Source organism: Cetorhinus maximus, chromosome 4 (genome assembly GCF_964194155.1).
Source record: "Cetorhinus maximus chromosome 4, sCetMax3.hap1.1, whole genome shotgun sequence".
NCBI classification, from domain to species: domain Eukaryota; kingdom Metazoa; phylum Chordata; class Chondrichthyes; order Lamniformes; family Cetorhinidae; genus Cetorhinus; species Cetorhinus maximus.
The window spans coordinates 169494660-169513494 of NC_135882.1; the positions used below are offsets into that span (position 1 = coordinate 169494660).

Consider the following 18835-nt stretch of genomic DNA (forward strand, 5'->3'; position numbering starts at 1 on the left):
AACTTATACTGTGGTTTCAGTCCACTCAATAAATAATGTCATTTTTTGATAAGCGTTACAAAACCATGTTTTTAAGTAAGGTTGGCTTGACAATTGGCACATCCAGACTGACATCCAGCCTAGAAATTGAAGCATTGTACTTGACCCCCTTGGTGCAGCACATTTTCTTTGCAGTTTATAAATATTAAATATATAGTTGCTGCATGAGCAACCCTAGAATCATAGAAAGGAAGTTTATTATTTTTAACTCTATCAAAGCCTTCATAAGCTTTAACAGCTCTAATAAATCTCCTCTTAACCTTCTCTGCTCTAAGGAGAATAATTCCAGCTCCTCCAGTCTCTCCACATTATTGAAGTCCCTTGAACTATTCTGGTGAATAAAAGCAAATACTGTGATGCTGAAAATTTGAAATAAAAACATAAATGTGGAGAAAAACTCATCAAGTCTGGTGGCATCCGTGGAGCGAGAAACAGAGTTAACGTTTCAAGTCCAGTATGACTCTTCTTTGGAACTGGAGAGAGACAGAAATGTGATGGGTTTTATATTATTGATAAAGGGGCAGGTGGAGCAAAATAGAAGGTCAGGGATAGGTTAGAGGGCAGGAGAGATTAAATGACAAGACGTCATGGGACCCAAGACAAAGGGAGTGATAATGATAGTATTAAAGATGAAAGCTTTGGCCCAGATGAGGTGTTAATAGCTGAATAAAGGCCAGCACTGCCTGAAAACAAAATAGTAGAATGTATTAATAGCAGAAAAGGGGTCAGCGCTGTTTGAAAACAAAAGCATGAGATTAAGATACAGTCTGGCACTTGGTGGGGAAAAGAAATTCAAAATGGAGGACAGAGTTCATGGTCTGAATTTATTGAACTCTATGTTGAGTTCAGAAGGCTATAACATGCCTAATTAGGAGAAGAGGTGCTGTTCCTCCAGCTTGAATTGGACTTCGCTGGAACGCTATCAGGCCGAGGACAGAAATGTGAGCATGAGAGCAAGATGATGATTTGAAATGGCAAGCGATAGGAAGGTCAGGGTCATGCTTATGGGCTGAGCGAGGGTGTTCTGCAAAGTGGTCACCTAGTCTGCGTGGAGAGACTGCATTGTGAGTAGAGAACATGATAAACTAAAGTGAACAAAGTACAAGTGAATCGCTGCTTCACCTAGAAGGAGTGTTTGGGGCCTTGGAATGTGTGGAGGTAGGAGGTAAAGGGGCAGATGTTACACTTACTGCAATTGTATAGGAAGGTGCCATGGGAAGAGATGAGGTGTTGAGGGTGATAGAGTAGTGGATCAGGGTGTCACAGAGGGAACGGTCCCTTCAGAATGCTGACAGAGGTGGTGTGGGGAAGATTTGTTTGGTGGTGGCATCGTGCAGGAGTTGGTGGAAATGGCGGAGGATGATCCTTTGAATATGGAGGCTGGTGGTTGGAAAGTGAGGATAAGGGGACCCCTATCATGGTTCTGGGAGGGAGTGGAAGGGGTGAGGGTAGAAGTATGGTTAAAGCCCTGTCAACAGCAATGTTGCAGGGGGAGGGGCAATCCTTGGCTAAGGAAAAAGGAAGACAGATCAGAAGTGCCATTGTGGAAGGTAGCCTCATCAGAATGTGACAGAGACTAAAAAACTGGGAAATTGGAATGGAGTCCTTAGAGGAAGCAGGGTGTGAGGAAGTGTAGTTTAGGGAGCTGTGGGAGTTGGCGGACTTACTGTCTACCAAGATTCATTACATCACCAGAATTGGCGACCGAGAAATCAAGAGAGGGACACTAAGTGTAGCATAGTGGTAATATCCCTGGACTAATAATCCAGAGGCCCAGGTTAATGCTCTGGGGGCACAATTTCAAATCCCATCATGGCAGCTGGTGGAATTTAAGCCGCACTGAGAGCTACTGAGTCCGGTGAGTGAGAGATTTCTAAGGGTTAATTGCTGTCTCAAGTCTTTTTTTTAAAATTTAGCAATTGACTAAAAATTACTCCTTAACTTAGAGAAGTTAAGTTTATTCTAGCCTTAAATAGTGGTCTACAAGCTTTCTGAGAGCAGCTACAGCTAGTTAATTAGGTAGTTTAAACTGGTTTTCAGAAACTTGAATCAGTTGTTTTTCAGAAAGTATAGAAATTGGGCTTCCTCAGTGCTGCTTGGTTTGTCCTGAGTGCTACTTTGAGTGGAGAGAGTGGCAAGCTGGGGGTTTGGTGAGGGAGGTGCTCTTTACCGTTTTCAGGCTCCAGTAGTTGGTTCTTACTTTGATACAGGGAAAGAAGCTGATTGGCAAGTTGCTGGTAAGTTATTCTAGTTATCCTAATTGTAATAAATAGTTTTTAAAGTTACAATATGGCAGGTCAGCTCACCCAAGCAGAATGTACATCCTGCGGTATGTGGGATGTCATGAATGCATATGTATCCTCGGCGAAGCGTCACCGGCTGCAGAAGCTTTGAGCTCCGGGTTTGGAACTTGAGTGGCGGCTAGAGTCACTATGGTGCATTGTCTAGGCAGAGAACTACTTGAATAGCATGTTTAGGAAGGTGGTCACACCACAAGTTAGGAGCATGCAGGCAGAAAGGGAATGGGTTACCACCAGGCAGTCTGCGAGAACCAGGCAGGTAATGCAGGAGTCCCCTGAGTCTGTCTTGCTTCCTAATTGGTTTTCCATTTTGGATACTGGTGAAGGCGATGATTCCTCAGGGGAGTGCAACCAGAGCTAAGTCCATGGCACCACAGGTAGCTCAGCTGCACCGGAGGGGCGAAAGAAGAGTGGAAGAGCAATTGTGATAGGAGATTCACTAATCAGGGGATCAGACAGGCATTTCTGCGGCTGTAAATGTGACTCCAGGATGGTGTGTTGTCTCCCTGGCGCCAGGGTGAAGGGAGCTAGACTCTCAAACAAACAATCTTTTCCAGGCAACATTCCCTATAAATTCTTAACCTATAAAAAAATCCGGTAATATTACTGCAAGGCACCCACTGTTGCAATAGGGAAGGTATTTCACAGCCTCCTCTCTCCCTCTTACTTGACAGTGGAAACCCAAGGCTTGTGACAAAACCTTGCTTTCTGGAACAAACACTTCTCTGGCGTGGCTAGAGGCTGCTTACTTCACCAGTCTGTCCTTGCACAGCACACTCCTCAGGATCACATGGCCACCCACCTATATAGCTTTCAGTCTTTCCTTCAACGTGTTTTTTCCTCTTTCATCTTTAAACCCATTGTTCTTAACTTTCTTTGGAAGTTACCTTTCCTAGAATATAAATTTTTTTTTTTATGGCCGCTACTTTTGGGAAAAATAAACTTAATAACTTTGCTTTATTCATTTATGATCTTTGCCAGTTGTAAAACTTCCTTTTCTTCCTTTTTGAAATTCAACAGATGGAAATACAACTCCTCATTTATCTCCTAATGCAAATTCTTATTCATGCTGTATCTACTTGTATCCCATCTTAGCTTGTTCATCTCTGCTTGTAAATGCCTGCTTTTACACCTAAGCCTTTGATGATTTAATCATTTTGGTCTGACTGTCTTCAGTTTAATTTAATTAGTTGCACTTACATACAATCCCCACAAACCTGCTTCACAATATCCCACAATAATATTGGGAAAAATGATATTTTCTTTACAATATACTTATATTGGCAGTGCAGCAAAGATTCACTAAAGTGGTCTCTGGGATGAGGGGTTTGTCCTATGATAAGAGGCTGAGTAAATTGAGCCTATATTCTCTGGAGTTCAGTAGAATGAGAGGCAATCTCATTGCAACATGCAAAATTCTGAAAGGGCTTGTTAAGGTAGATGCTGAGAGATTGTTTCTGCCTAGTTGGGAAATCTAAAACATGGGGGCATAGTCTCAGGATAAAGGATTGATCATTTAGGACTGAGAGGAAGAGAAATTACTTGACTGAAAGGGTTATGAATGTTTTGAATCTGTACCCCAGAAGATTGTGGATGCCCCATCATTGAATACATTTAAGGCTGGGATAGACAGATTTTTGGCCTCTTGGAGCCGAGGGATATGGGGAGCAGGTGAGAAAGTGGAGTTGAAGCCCAAGATCAGCCATGATCGTATTGAATGGTGGAGCAGGCTCGACGGGTTGTATGGTCTGCTCCTGCTCTTATTTCCTGTGTTCTTGGGTCTTTTTTTAAAATCGCCTTCTCACTTGTCCTTCCATGTTCAAAGATTTGTGCACCTATGCCCCCATATCTCTCTGTTACTATCCTCCTCATTTTTTTTACAACATTCCTGAGTTTTGTATCATTTATGGAACGTTATACCCAGGTCCAGGTTATTCATGTAGATCAAAAAGAAAAGTAGTCTAAATACTGACCCCTGGGGAATGCTACTACTCTACTTCCCTCTAGTTTGAAAAATGACTATTTCCTATCACTTTCTATCCCTGAGCCACATTTGTTTCCGTGCCCCCACAGTCCATTTAATCCCATGGGCGTTGATTTTGCCAACAAGTCTATTATGTGGTATTTTGTCAAACACCCCTTGAAAATCCATATGCACAACATCAACCACATGACCCTTAACAATCCTCTCCGATATCTCATTAAACGAGGTGACCATGTTAGTTAAACATAATTTCCTTTTGCAAATCCATGCTGACTTTCTTTTATTAGCTCAGGCTTTTTCAAATGCTAATTAATTTTGTCCAGGATTATTGTCTCTAGGTTTTCACACTAATGACATTGAGCCGACTGACTTCTAGTTGCTGGATTTGTCCCCCTCATCTTTTCCGAACAGGGGTGTAACATTTGCAATCCACCAGCCCTCTGTCACCATCCCCATATTCAAGGTGGATTCGAAATTTGTGGCCAGTGTCTCCACAATTTCCACCTTTAATTCCCTCAGTGATCTAGGATGCTTCTAAATGGATTGGGTGGCTTTTCTACTTTGAGATATGCCAACCTTTAAGTGCATCCTTATCTATTTTTATTCTATTCAATATTGCTACTACTTTGTTTACTGGTGCATTGACAGCTTCTCTTCTCTCATGAAGACTGTTACAAAGTACTCATTGTACCTCAACCATGCCCTCTGACTCCACGACTTAGAACTATATCACTGTTCCTTCACTGTTGCTGGGTCAAAATCCTTCTGAACTTCCTTCTTAACAACACTACATAGGAATATACAAATGAGCAGTAGGTGTGAGCCACTTGGTCCCTCGAGCCTGCTTCGCCATTCAATAAGATCATGGCTGATCTGATTGTAATCTCAACTCCACACTCCCATCTACCCCCAATAACCTTTCACCTCCTTGCTTATCAAGAATCTATCTACCTCTGCCTTAAAAGTATTCAAAGACTCTGCTTCCACTGCCTTTTGAGGAAGAGAATTCCTCAGACCCCTTATTTTTGAACAGTAACCCCTAGTTCTAGATTCTCCCACAAGAGGAAACACCCTTTCCACATCTACCCTGTCAAGACCCCTCAGGATCTTATATGTTTCAATCAAGTCGCCTCTTACTGTTCTAAACTCCAGCGGATACAGGCCTAGCCTGTCCAACCTTTCCTCATAAGACAGCCCACCCATTCCAGGTATTGGTCTAGTAAACCTTCTCTGAACTGCTTTCAATGCATTTACATCCTTCCTTAAATAAGAAGACCGATACTCTACACAGTACTCGAGATGTGGTCTCACCAATGCCCTGTATAACTGAAGCATTATCTCTCTACTTTTGTATTCACTTTCCCTTGCAAGAAACAATAACATTCCATTAACTTTCCTAATTACTTGCTGTACCTGTATACTAACCTTTTGCGATTTATTCACTAGGACACCCAGATCCCTCTGCATCTCAGAGCTCTGTAATCTCTCACCATTTAGATAATATGCTTCTTTTATATTCTTCCTGCCAAAATAGAAAGTTTCACATTTTCCCACATTGTACTCCATTTGTCAGATCTTTGCCCACACTCAACCTATCTGTTTGCCTTTGTAAGCCTCCTCCTGTCCACTTTGCAACATATTTTCCCAGCTATCTTTGTATCGTCAGCAAATTTAGCAACCATACCTTTGGTTCCTTCATCCAAGTCATTTATATAAATTGTAAAATGTTGAGGCCCCAACACTGATCCTGGTGGCATGCTACTTGTTACATCTTGCCGACCTGTAAATGACACATTTAGGCCTACTCTCTGTTTCCTGTTAGCTTGTCAATCTTCTGTCCATGCCATGAGCTTTTATTTTCTGCAATAACTTCTGATGGGGCACCTTATCAAATGCCTTTTGGAAATCTAAGTACAGCACATCCACTGGGTCCCCTTTCTCTATGGCACATGTTACTACTTCAAAGAAGTCCAATAAATTGGAGTTGACCCTGTTGACCATGTTGACCCTGCCTTATTACCTTGATTTTATCTAAGTGCCCAGCTATAACATCTTTAATGCTTATAGCATTTTCCCTGAGACAGATGCTAAGCCTGTAGGCCTGTAGTTTCCTGCTTTCTGTCTCCCTTTTTGAATAAAGTAATCTTATGGAACCTTCCTCGAATCTAGGGAATTTTGGAAAACTAAAACCAATGCATCAACCATCTCACTAGCCACTTTTAAGACCTTAGGATGAAGTCCATCAGGACCTGGGGACTTGCCAGCCTGCAGCTCCAACAATTTGCTCAATGTCGTTGTGCCTTGTTAAGAAATGTGAACTTACCTGTCTCTGGGGCGTTTTCCAGTTGCAGGCCGAGGACCATGAGTCCTGGCATGCCCTAGGAGCTCAGGTGCACGCTCAGTCCAGTGTTCCGGGTACTTCTGGGGCCGTTGCAGAGATCATCAGGGTACTTGTGTGGTGCTAAAACGATGATTACGGGACTCTGCATGGTTCCATAAAAAGGGTGTGTCCCGTGTCAGAAAGGAAGGTCCCAGAGAGAAAGGCCACCAGGGAAGGAACCGCCGTGCGGAGGAGACCATTGGGAGGAGACCGCTGGTAGGTATAACTGGGGAAAGAAACCACTTGGGGAAGAGCAAAGAAAGAGGTTCTAGGTAGTGCAACAGATGTTGTGTGCTGGCTTTGTACAACTAGGCCTCAGAGAAACCTCGGAGAGCTAAAAAGGCAGCGGAAGGCTGTTGACTCTGTGCTGTGGTCCGTTGGGGCCAAGACAACCCTTTGGAGCAGTGCTGTTCTGCTTGGCATCGCTGAAGAGCTACACTTGCGTCTGAGAGTCGGTGCTGGAGTACAGCCTCGGGAAGCCAGTGGAATGCAGTCTCAGGAGAACAGATTAAACCACCAGGTGGTAAGCAGTTGTTGAGGTAGTCTGAGTCAAAACAACTTCAGAGGCTAGATCTTAGAAAGTGAAGACTTGAAATCCCTCAACATTGTGTGACTCACATTGGACATTGACACCTGGGTGGTTTGCTAAGAAATCCGTGAGACCCACCTTGGTCGCATCTACCATTTATTGTGCAGTGTGGTGTATTTGACCACAGTTACCCTGCAAATTCATATTTATCTCGTGTTAATTCTGAATGTTAGAGTATAAGACAGATATTGTAAATTGTTTGTATAGTGAAATTTATTTTAGTTTGTTTAAAACCGTGGAATATTGTGGCTTAATTGTCTTAGCAAGTACCTGGGATTTCAAGCTTTGTCTGCTTTAAAGAAAAGTTACTGGTCCGTAACCAAATCGTACCAAAATGTTGGGGTCTGCTCCAGGATAATAAGAACTTGTACCACATGAACTGCAGCAGTTCAAGAAGGCAGCTCGCCACCACATCCTTGAGAGCAATTATGAATGGGCAATAAATGCTGGCTGTGCCAGCGATACCCACGTACCATGAATCAATAAAGAAAAATATCTTCTATGCTTTATATATTTTGCTTGGTTCTGTACGTTATTAGTAACCTTTTAATTGTTATCTTTTTTGACTTTGCATTGTTGCCAACGGGTCACATCTGCTCATCTGTTGAGCCCTTAAGTAGGAGCTTAGTCCTTTTCAAGCAAGGCGTTGTTGGGGGCTTCTTAGGTCATCTTTCGCTGATGCTGGTGCTACCTCTGCAAGTTCCTTCCTGCGATGGCACTTTTTTCAATTGTCAGACCTTTTTCTGTATCATTTTAACTTCTACATCTTTGATCTAGTAGAGAGCTCTAAGTTTGGACGCTCTTGCATTCTTTTTCATAGATAGGTATCTGCTCCATACCTGAACCACATTTTTGAAGGCCTCTTCTAGCTCAATTACTGTGTTGGCTCCTACGTTTTGATTGCCATCCACCTGCACCCGATCCCTTTTCAACTCATTGAAGTTAACCCTCTTCCAGTTAAATATTTTTACCACTGGAATGTACATTATCCATTTCCATAACTACAGGTATTTTAGCCTGTTCCCAAAATACTCTCTTACTAAAACGTTTTCTATTTTTTTCCTAGAAATGAGCCCTAGGGGTTTCCTTTTTTTTTGTTCATGAGGGTTTAATGGCTGTTGAATGTTGCTGTAAGTCATTATAAGAACTGTTTTCGAATTATATTTGAAATCTTGTTAATGGAAGATGCTTTTTATTAGCCTTTGTTTCATGGGAGTAGTTTGGTAAATGTCTTTTCTTTTGTTATCTTGGGTCTTCTCGGAGGTGGTGGGAACACCTGGAGAATGACTCCAGTAACTGATTTTTGTTGTTGTTGTTATTTCCCTCCTTCCCTCCCACCTCTGCTTCTGCTTGGAACTTTTTCAGTTGATGAGCCTCTGGTCAGAACCAAGTGGAGTGGCACTCAAACCTGCATGTTTCTCTGCATGATGGTACTTAATGTTAGTGTGTGCCATGAGAAATATATTTTACAAGTTCCTTGCAAGGTAATATGGAATATAGTACAAGATCCTGGCACTGAAATTTGCCATGTTTGTTTCATTAGAAGTAACTAAAAGCTAGTGGTCTGGGGGTTTAAATATTTACAGTATGTAGTTAAATAGGTTAAAATATTTATTTGTAGTATTTTAATACTGTGATCTAATATTTAGCATATGTTCTGCTTATAGCTCATAGAAGATGAAATAGCAACAATTCTCAAATCCACCTTAAAAGGGCTGGAATACCTGCACTTCATGAGGAAAATTCACCGAGACATCAAAGCTGGAAATATCCTATTGAATACAGAGGGGCATGCAAAGCTTGCGGACTTTGGCGTTGCAGGCCAGCTGACAGTAAGTAGCCAAAAAGATTAAACAGTAATAGTTGATGTCATTCAGGTATGGCATGGTTAGATGCGGAGTAAAACTTCCTTTACACTAACAATATGATTCAATTCCAGCTTCAAACGGAACTTTTATTTGGCCACTGTGACATTAACCAGTGGCCTTTCTCAGCAAATTGTATTTAATTAAATGTAAGTGCAGTGCATTATTTGGTGTTTCACTTGAGCAGATTTAAAGGGGCACTCACTGAAACTAGTATTGTTGAATTATATGCTTGTAATGTTTCACTCTCTAAATAAATGTTAGACTGAGTAAAGATTGGCACCAGTTCTGTCCATCACCAGCTGACATTCTTGAATATAACATATGGTGACCCCCCTCCTTGGTGGGAAGCTTGGCTGTGAGTATTCACAGACAGCAGACTTTCATCTCCTATAGTTGTGGCTAGATTCAACTATAGTCTAAGAGCTGAAAGGCCAGTTAACTTTTTACTCTTTTCTGAACTATTGTCAATTTAATATAAAGTAAAAAAGGAAAATCTGTATAAAAATAGAAAATGCTGGTAATATTCAGAAAGTTGAGAAACTTGACTTTTCCCTTTACAGATGCAGTAATGACATTTCAAGCACGTCCCCTTTATTAGTACTGTCGACCTGATGAAGAGCACACACCTGGACTACTATAATCTTGTCTTTTCTTACAAATGCCAACTGACCTGAAAGAAAGATGGGACTTGTATTTCTATAGCACCTTTTGAGATCTTAGGATGCCCTAAAGTGCTTTACAGCCAATGCAGGGTAGTTGCTATTGTAATGTCGGAAATATGGCAGCCAATTTGTATGCAGCAAGCTTTTTCAAGCATCAACATATTAAAAACAAGATGGTCTGTTTTACAGGATGGTCTGTTTTACTGATGTTATTTTCTGGGATAGATATTTGCTAGGTCACCAGGGATAACTCCCATGCTCTTCTTCAAAATAGTGTCATGTGACCTTCTATGTCCACCTGTGAAAAGAGCAGAGTGGAGAAACTATGGATTCAGTTTCTAATTGTCAGTTTATGGAGGGCTGGATTTTCAGTTTCCATTGGGAGTGTGAACAGGTGTGGGCGCAATTTGAAAATAGTGTCCTCGGAGGACAGCACTGAATCCCACCACCTCTAGAAGGCGATGCAATTTTCAGTGGGAGGACAGGAATCGGAGAGGGAAGTCTGGAACCCACCATGCCATCAATTAACTGCCTGTTAAGCTACTTGTGGAGCCAATTAAAACGCCTTCACTGGACCAGTTTTGGATTTTCAATCATCAGGCATGGCGAACATGCAGTGTCTGGGACATGTCAGGGTGAATGTGACGTCCACACTGCGGGAAGTCATCACTGATGGTGTTACAATCCCAGCTGATGCTCGTACTGGACAAGTCAGATCCCAGAGTGAAACCTGGCTTGATAGATCCTAACTCTCAGAAATCATGGAGGAAAGTTACTGAACAAATTCATAGGAGTCTGCTGATGAATTTCTAACACACAGAATAAAATATTTATTAAAGCAAGAAAAATGAACTAAATTGCAACAGACAAAAAGGTTGGAAAGATCTCAATACAAACAGAAGACGACTATTCAATTTCCTAATATTCCTTCGCCAAGCAATATCTTTATAGACACACAAACCAGTGAAGCTACCACTAGCTTGATACAAAGGCTCCTTGCGAGGGACTAGCGCACGTGCCAATGGTTTTCTTTCAGTGAATTCTTGAGCATTCAGTTGATGTTTCTCACCCAACTCCTATCTCTCCCTGAGACACTCAAAAATAAACATCTCAGCACCAGGAATGGCAACTCTGTGCTGCTGGTTGAGCAGCTGAGCATGATTTTATCTGACCACTGCCTCCATTGTTAAGAACATTGAAAATTGCATTGCATTCTGGAGGTGGTGGGATCCAGTGCCACTTTCCGATAACATGATTTTCAAATTGCACCTGCATCTGTTCACACCCCCAACGGACATTGAAAATTCAGCCCTAAGCCTCCATAAGCTGACAATTGGAAACTGAACCCACAGTTTCTCTACTCTGCTCTTTTCACAGGTCTTCCTGGTGGCCATAAAAGATCACATAATACTATTTTGAAGAAGAGCTTGGGAGTTATCCCTGGTGTCCTAGTAAATATATTTCCTGGCAAATAACATCAGTAAAACATATTACACTTAAACTCATTGCTTCAGTAGTAACACTGCTAAACTGATCATGTGACTGAGTCCGATAACTGACTATTCAGTTAACTACTATCCTGCTAGCCTTGTACTTTGCTCTTCTCAGAGCTGAAAAACCCCTGTCTTCCCTCTGACACACACTGAACTATTCCCTGTCTTTCTCTGTGTCTCTGTGTTACTTGTCGCTAGGCAATAGCCCAATATTTTTCCACTTTTCCCCCCCAAAATCACTAAACTTCTAACCCCTTTTTAACCCATGTCTTTAACTTCAGGGGTTGTAAAACCTTATTAAAAATCTATACATAAACAAACCCAAAAGACTTTCAGACACAGGTCCACCCAGACTTCTAGGCACTCAAGGCTCATAAACAACCAAAAATGCAACTGAAACCAGTTTACCTTTATTAGCGCATAAATATATGTATAAACAGTGGCACAGAGTTGCCATTACTGCTGCTGAGAGGCATGTATTTCTAACCAGTGAGAGGTCCTGAGAGGCTTCACCTGGGTAGCAAATGCTGGCTGAGGAAACCCTGCCGCACAAACCACTGCCAGCTCAGAGACCGAAGATAGGAACAGGCTATTCTGACAGTGGGGAGAGCAACGAAGAGGAGCCTCAGCGGAGGCATCCTTCTGGTCAGGAAGTGGCAAGAAAAGCATAGAGAATGGCTGCAAGAAGAAAGATGCACTCACTACCCATGATATCGGGTGTACCGTCCAAGATTCAGCTTCCTGCATAAGAGTGCCAGTGCTGTAGGAGACTGTGCCTATCCAGGCAGATAGTCTTGGAGATTTGCAGTATGGTGCACAGGGACCTGATGCATCATGGCCCCTATGACAGTCTCCTACTTGCAACCATCAAGGTCATTGTCGCCTTGAATTTTTATGCTCCCAGGGCATTCCAGGGCTCAGTCGTGAACTGGGAGTAATTTCGCAGTCAGCAGCTCATCAAGGAGGTCACAGATGCCCTATTTCTGTGGGGATGGTAATAAATTCATTTTGACACTGAGGCGCCAGCGCAGGCATAGAGGCCATTGGCCTTTGCCGCCATTAATGGATTCTCACAGGTCCAGGAGGCCATCAATTGTATCCACATAGCCATCAGGGGACCAATGGACCTGCCAGCTAGATTCCTCAACAGAAAAGGATTCCACTCATTGAATGTGCAGCTGGCCTGTACCCACAAGCAGAGGATCTTGCCAGTCTACACTTGACTCCTGGGCACTGTCATGATTCTTTTGCCCTGCAAGTGTCCTGGGTGGCTTACCTCTTCAGGCCAACATCCAGACACTCTGGATAGCTGCTGGGGGATAAGGATTATTCCATGAGGTGCTGGCTTCTACACCTGCCTGGTACCCACACACGAGTGGAGAGGCGCTACAACCAGAGCCATTTGAAGATGATGGGAAGAAAGAAGAGGAGGACAGGCTGATGCATTGGAGGGAGACCACTGACATTGTTCCAGGCCTTATGGCGATCAGCCAGCTGTCATGACTGAAAGGGCCAAAGTAATTTGTCAGTGCTTCAGCTGAGTGGTTTCCAGCCCTATGTCACATCACCCCTATTCTGTACTTGAATCACAGGAGCAGGTTTTCCAGCAAGCGCACACATCTGGATGATCCCTGTGCCATCCATGGACATGGAGCATAGAGTTTGCACCGCCACTATTGCCCCACCTCAGACTTGGCATCCATGGCCCTGTCCATACTCCTCCCTCCCCCTTAGCCGTCTTCCCAGTCACGACCACAATCTATGAACACACACAAGTTTGAGCGATATCATCAAACAATATTTTTATAACTACATAAATAGGTGAAACACAGCGATTGTAACCCAGGTGACCCATGAAGTGAAGCTAAAGGTGTTTCACCTTGCAATCACCCCCACTCCTACTCTGTGCTCCCCATATGACTGAAGATGAGGTGGAGGTGGCCTACTCCGTTGTACCTGCATGTGGTTGAGATGCCCATGGCTTCCGTCATCGTCTTGGAGATGCTTGTGGGGTCCCCTTCTCTGGAGGTAATGGTGCAGTGGTAGGAAAAGAAGCTGTTACTAGATTTTTTTTGTTATGTTCAGATACACAGCATTGGATCCATGGGAGTTTGCGTTCTGTGGAGTTGAAAACTGAGGAAAAGTGAAGCAAGATAGCATGGTATTAAATTCTGCAACACTGAGATTAGGAACACAGAGGATGTCATTTGTGACTTTTGCCAGAGTTGGCTTGGTGTAGTAAGCTGGGAGGGATTTGAACAGCAAATTTTCAAAGAAATGAACACTAACCTTGGAGGTGACATGTTCAAGCACCACGGAGGGTATCAGAGATTAGAAACTTGTCTGTGGCTGGACAGGACAGATGTCTCCTTGACCATCTACTGAAGAGAGGTTGAAGGCTTTAAACAGGAGAGAAGCACTGCCAAAGTGAATAGGGGAGCAATTAATATCAACTAGCATGAGGAACAAAGAAGATGTTAAGTGCTCAACAGATGAGGTGGAGGTGAAGGGAAAAGGAGGTGGCAGTAGTGGAGGGGATGTTCTCTAAGGGGGCATGGGAGCAATGTGGTGGAGGTGGGGCAGAAACTGCAAAATTACAGTAATTACAGTACCCCTCTAAGCAGAAAAATACAAAGTTGCATTCAGAGGGTCAGAAATGCCTGTTGGAGTCCTGCTTTTAATTATAACTTTCAAAAATTCTTTAATCCTTTTAGTAGCTAACAGTGTATAATGTAGTAAAAATACTCTTTTACCATGAATTCATATTTCAACAATACCAAATATAAATATTTGCAGAGTCTGTAAAATTATAGATGCTGTGCATCCAAATTGTCTTTGTGCACCAACATGGGCATATCTAGATGAATAGATGAAGCAAATTCCTTCCATGAAATACAATTGGAAGCAGATGGTTATTGCAGGGAGGACAGGCAAGTGATGACAGGACTACACTGGGGCAGTGTACATACTAGTAATAAAGGAGCAGAAGTTGCCTGATTGCTGAATGGCATCCAAATGTAAGTTGTGTGCCCTATGGGAGTAGTCAAAATTACGCCTTTTGATGGACAAATTTTCTAAATTTGTTTATTGCTATTATAAAATGACATGCTGAATAATTTTTCTAGAACAGTAGGTTGATGTTTACCAGCAGGCGACACACCTTTTCCTCATAATTACTTGATTCTACAACAAACGGGGGAAAAAATATTGGACAATGAAAATTGCATAAAGGAAAGGGTGCAGTCAATATAATGATCTCTGGTGTGCCTTCTGAACCCACACATGTCATTTCCACAATGGGCCCCATTATCCTAAAGTGCTGGATTTGGTGATGATTGTTACATTCCAATGGAAAATACTTTCAATGTCTTATGTTATACCTATTTTGTGTTTTTTTTGATAGGTACATTCTGAGTTTTGTGATAGGTGTAATGAGCAAAGTAATTGAATTGGGACTTAGAAAGATGTTTTGGGAAGCTAGTAGAATGAGCAGTCATACACAGAATCTGTCTAAATTTCTTACCACATTATCAGAGAGAAATCAAAGTGAAATTAAAAATGTGAACAAAGTTAGGCACTCAAACTCTCTGAGCGTATCACCCTAGTGTACAATTGGGTTATTTAATTCTGCATGATATTAAACAAGAATTTAAAAAAAACACTTCTATAAACAGAAGGTACTGTAGTGCTGGCAAACTCAAGAACCCCTACCCAAGTTTTGCCAAAGTCCAGAGCTAAAGCAAACCATCACATCGGTGTTGCTACACCCAACTCTCCTGATCCATTACTTCTAAATAAGATGTCTAACTTCGCTGGTATATTTTGCAGAATATACAATCTTGCAAAATATTCTCACCTTTGAAACAGGTAAGGATTAAAAATTAAAGAGAAATAATTAAAGGGCAGCAGATACATGGAAACATCACCACCTGGAAGTTTCCCTGCAAGCTACTCACCATCCTGACTTGGAAGTATATTGCCGTTCCTTCACTGGATCAAAATCCTGGAACTCCCTCCTAGACAGCACTGTGGGTGTACCTACACCACATGGACTGCAGCGGTTCAAGTAGGCAGCTCACCACCACCTTCTCGAGGGCAATTAGGGATGGGCAATCAATGCTGGTCTAGCTAGCGATGCCCACATCCCGTAAATGAATTTTAAAAAAACCATCTGCTTCACTAAGTCCTTGAGGGAAGGAAATCTGCCACCCTCGTCTGGTCTGGCCTACAAGTGACTTCAGACACATATCAATGTAGTTGACTCTTAACTGCCCTCTGAAATGGTGTAGCAAGCCACTCAGTTATACCAAACTGCTGCAGAGAAGCCAAAAAGGAATAAAATCAGACGGACTACTTGGCATTGACTTGGGCACCGAAAAACTACAATGGCACACCCAGCCTTGTCAACCCTGCAAAGTCTCCCTAACTAATGTCTGGGGACTAGTGCCAAAATTGGAACAGCTATCCCACAAACTAGTCAAACAACAGCCTGATATAGTCATATTCAACAAATCATAGCTTACAGACCATGTCCCAGACACTGCCATCACCATTCCAACCAGCAGCACAGACCCAGCAGAGGCATTGGTACAGTGGTATCCAGTAAGGAGGGAGTTTCCCTTGGTGTCCTCAACATCGATTCTGGACCCCATGAAGTATCATGGTATCAGGTCAAACATGGGCAAGGATACCTCCTACTGAACTCTTCCATAATGACTACCACTTGGAGGAAGCACTGATGTTGGCAAAGGCACAGAATGTATCCTGGAAGGGGGACTTCAAAGTCCATCAAAAGTGGTACAGTAGCACCACTACTGGCTGAGCTGGCCAAGTTCTGAAGGACATAGCTGCTAGATTGGGCCTATGGTAGATGGTGAGGGAACCAGCAAGAGGGAAAAACCTACAAGATCTTGCCCCCAGCAATTTACTTGTCGCAGATGGATCTGTCCATGGCAGTATAGGTAGAAGTGACCACCACAAAGACCTTGTGAAGACGAAGTCCTATCTTCATGCTGAGCCTACCCTCCATTGTGTTGTATGGCACTACCACCATCTGAAATGGGATAGATTTCAAACAGATCGAGCAGTTCAAAACCAGGCATTCAGGAGGTGCTGTGGACCATCAATGGCAGCAGAATTGTATTCAACCACAATCTGTAACCTCATGGCCCTTATATCCCTCACTCTACCATTAATATCAAAACAAGGGATCAACCCTGGTTCAAATAAGAGTGCAGGAGGGCAGGCCAGGAGCAGTACCTGCTGCTGCTTGTAGTTACTCCTACCAGGAGATCTGCTGTCATAGTATGTTACGCTTGTCTGTCTTGTGCCATCCTCACACATCCACTGTTGCTCATCTGCATCCGTAATCCAGCTGCGCCTAGGGTGACACCTCTTTCTGCTGCCCTCCACGTCACCCTCCAGAGGAGATCTCTGTAGCTTTTCAGCTCTGATCAAATGGCTGAAATAATGACATTTTATTTTCTGGAAGTCTCTTTTTCAAGTTCCTTTTACTCTTGCAATTTCAAGCAGTTCCCACAACACTCAAGAAGCTTGACACTTGACACTTTGTCCAGGACAAAGCAGCCCGCTTGATTGGCACGACATCCACAAACTCCCCCCCACCACCGACGCACAGTAGCAGCAGTGTGTACCATCTACAAGATGCACTGCAGGAATTAACCAAAGCTCCTTTGACAGCACTTTCCAAACCCACAATCACTACCACCTAGAAGGACAAGGCAGCAGATAGATGGGAACACCAACACCTGGAAGCTCCCTTCCAAGTCATTCACCATCCTGACTTGGAAATATATTGCCGTTCTTTCACTGGCGCTGGGTAAAAATCCTGGAGCTCCTTTCCTAACAGTACTGTGGATGTACTTACACCACATGGACTGCAGCGGTTCAAGAAGGCAGCTCACCACCACCTTGCACAGCTGCAGGGCATTCTAAAGGGGGAGGGCAAACAAAATGAGATTGTGGTACATATTGGTACCAGCGACACAGGTAGAAAGAGGGATGAGCCCTGCAGGCAGAATTTAAGGGGCTAGGAAGCAGATTAAAAAACAGGACCTCAAAGGTAGTAATCTCTGGATTACTGCGGTGCCATGCGCTAAGGAGTATAGAAATAGGAGGTTAGTCCAGATGAATGCGTGGCTGGAGAGATGGCGCAGGAGGGAGGGCTTTAGATTTCTGGGACATTGGGATCGTTTCTGGGGGCGGTGGGACCTGTACAAGGCAGACGGGTTGCACCTGAACAGGAATGGGACCAACATCCTTGCGGGGAGGTTTGTTAGTGTTGTGGGGGGTGGGGGGGTTTAAACTAACGTGGCAAGGGGATGGGATCCTGAGAGGAGGTTCAGCAGGGGGAGATGCACAGCCAAAATTAGAAGAGAAGAGCAAGTGAGTCTGGAAGGCATAGAAATTATAGGCCAGTTAAGGCACAGGGGAGTTTGACAAGGTTGGATGGTATTTATTTTAATGCAAGAAGTCTGACGAATAAGGCAGGTGAGTTGAGGGCACAAATTAACACATGGAAGTATGATGTAATTGCTGACACAGAGACATGGTTGAGAGAGGAGTAGGGTTGGCAGCTCAATATTCCAGGATATAGGGTCTTCAGGTCAGTCTGGGAAGGAGGTAAAAGAGGAGGGGGTATTGCAATATTGATCAAGGAATCAATTACAGCAGTAAGGAGGGATGACACCTTAGAAGGCTCCTCAAATGAAGCCATATGGGTAGAACTGAAAAGCAAAAAGGAGCAATCGCATTACTGGGAGTGCACTATAGGCTCCCAAACAGTCAGAGAGAAATAGAAGAGCAGATCTGTAGGCAAATTTCAGAGAAGTGTAAAAATAATAGGGTAGTAATAGTGGGGGATTTCAACTTCCCCAACATTAACTGGGTTAGTCATAGTGTGATAGGTTTAGAGGAAGTGGAGTTCTTAAAATGCATCCAGGAGAGCTTTTTAAGCCAGGACGTAGAAGGTCCTACAAGAGAGGGGGCGGTCCTGGACTTAATTTTAGAGAATGAAGCCGGGCAAGTGGTATAGGTATCAGAGGGAGCGTTTTGCAAAAAGTGATCATAACTCTGTTAGATTCAAGGTTGTTATGGAAAAGGACAAGGATAGGCCAGAAATCAGAGCCCTAAATTGGGGGAAGACCGATTTTAATAAGATCAGATATGATTTGCCCAGAGTGGACTGGGAGCAGCTACTTTTAGGTAAATCTGTGTCAGAGCAGTGGGACTCATTCAAGAAGGAAATAGGGAGAGTACAGGGCCAACATATTCCAGTAAAGACATAGGGTGGGGCCAACAAATCCAGGGTACCTTGGATGTCGAGGGATGTACAGGATTGGATAAAGAGAAAAAGGGAGGCTTATGATTGATACCGAGGGCTCAAAACAGCGGAAGCCCTAGAGGAGTATAGAATGTGTAGAGGGGAAACTTAAAAAGGAAATTAGGAGAGCAAAAAGGGGGCATAAAAAAACATTGGCAGGTAAAATAAAGGGAAATCC

The 18835-nt window shown here is 43.1% G+C and overlaps 1 protein-coding gene across 2 annotated transcripts in view; it reads left to right on the forward strand.

Moving 5' to 3' along the window:
- stk3 (serine/threonine kinase 3 (STE20 homolog, yeast)) overlaps nt 1-18835 on the forward strand; it is a 417867-nt gene that overhangs the window by 120969 nt on the left and 278063 nt on the right. For both annotated transcript variants that reach the window (XM_078541121.1, XM_078541122.1), the window contains one exon: nt 8960-9124. In XM_078541121.1, the coding sequence (XP_078397247.1) occupies nt 8960-9124 (165 nt within the window). The remainder of the gene's footprint in view (nt 1-8959; nt 9125-18835) is intronic.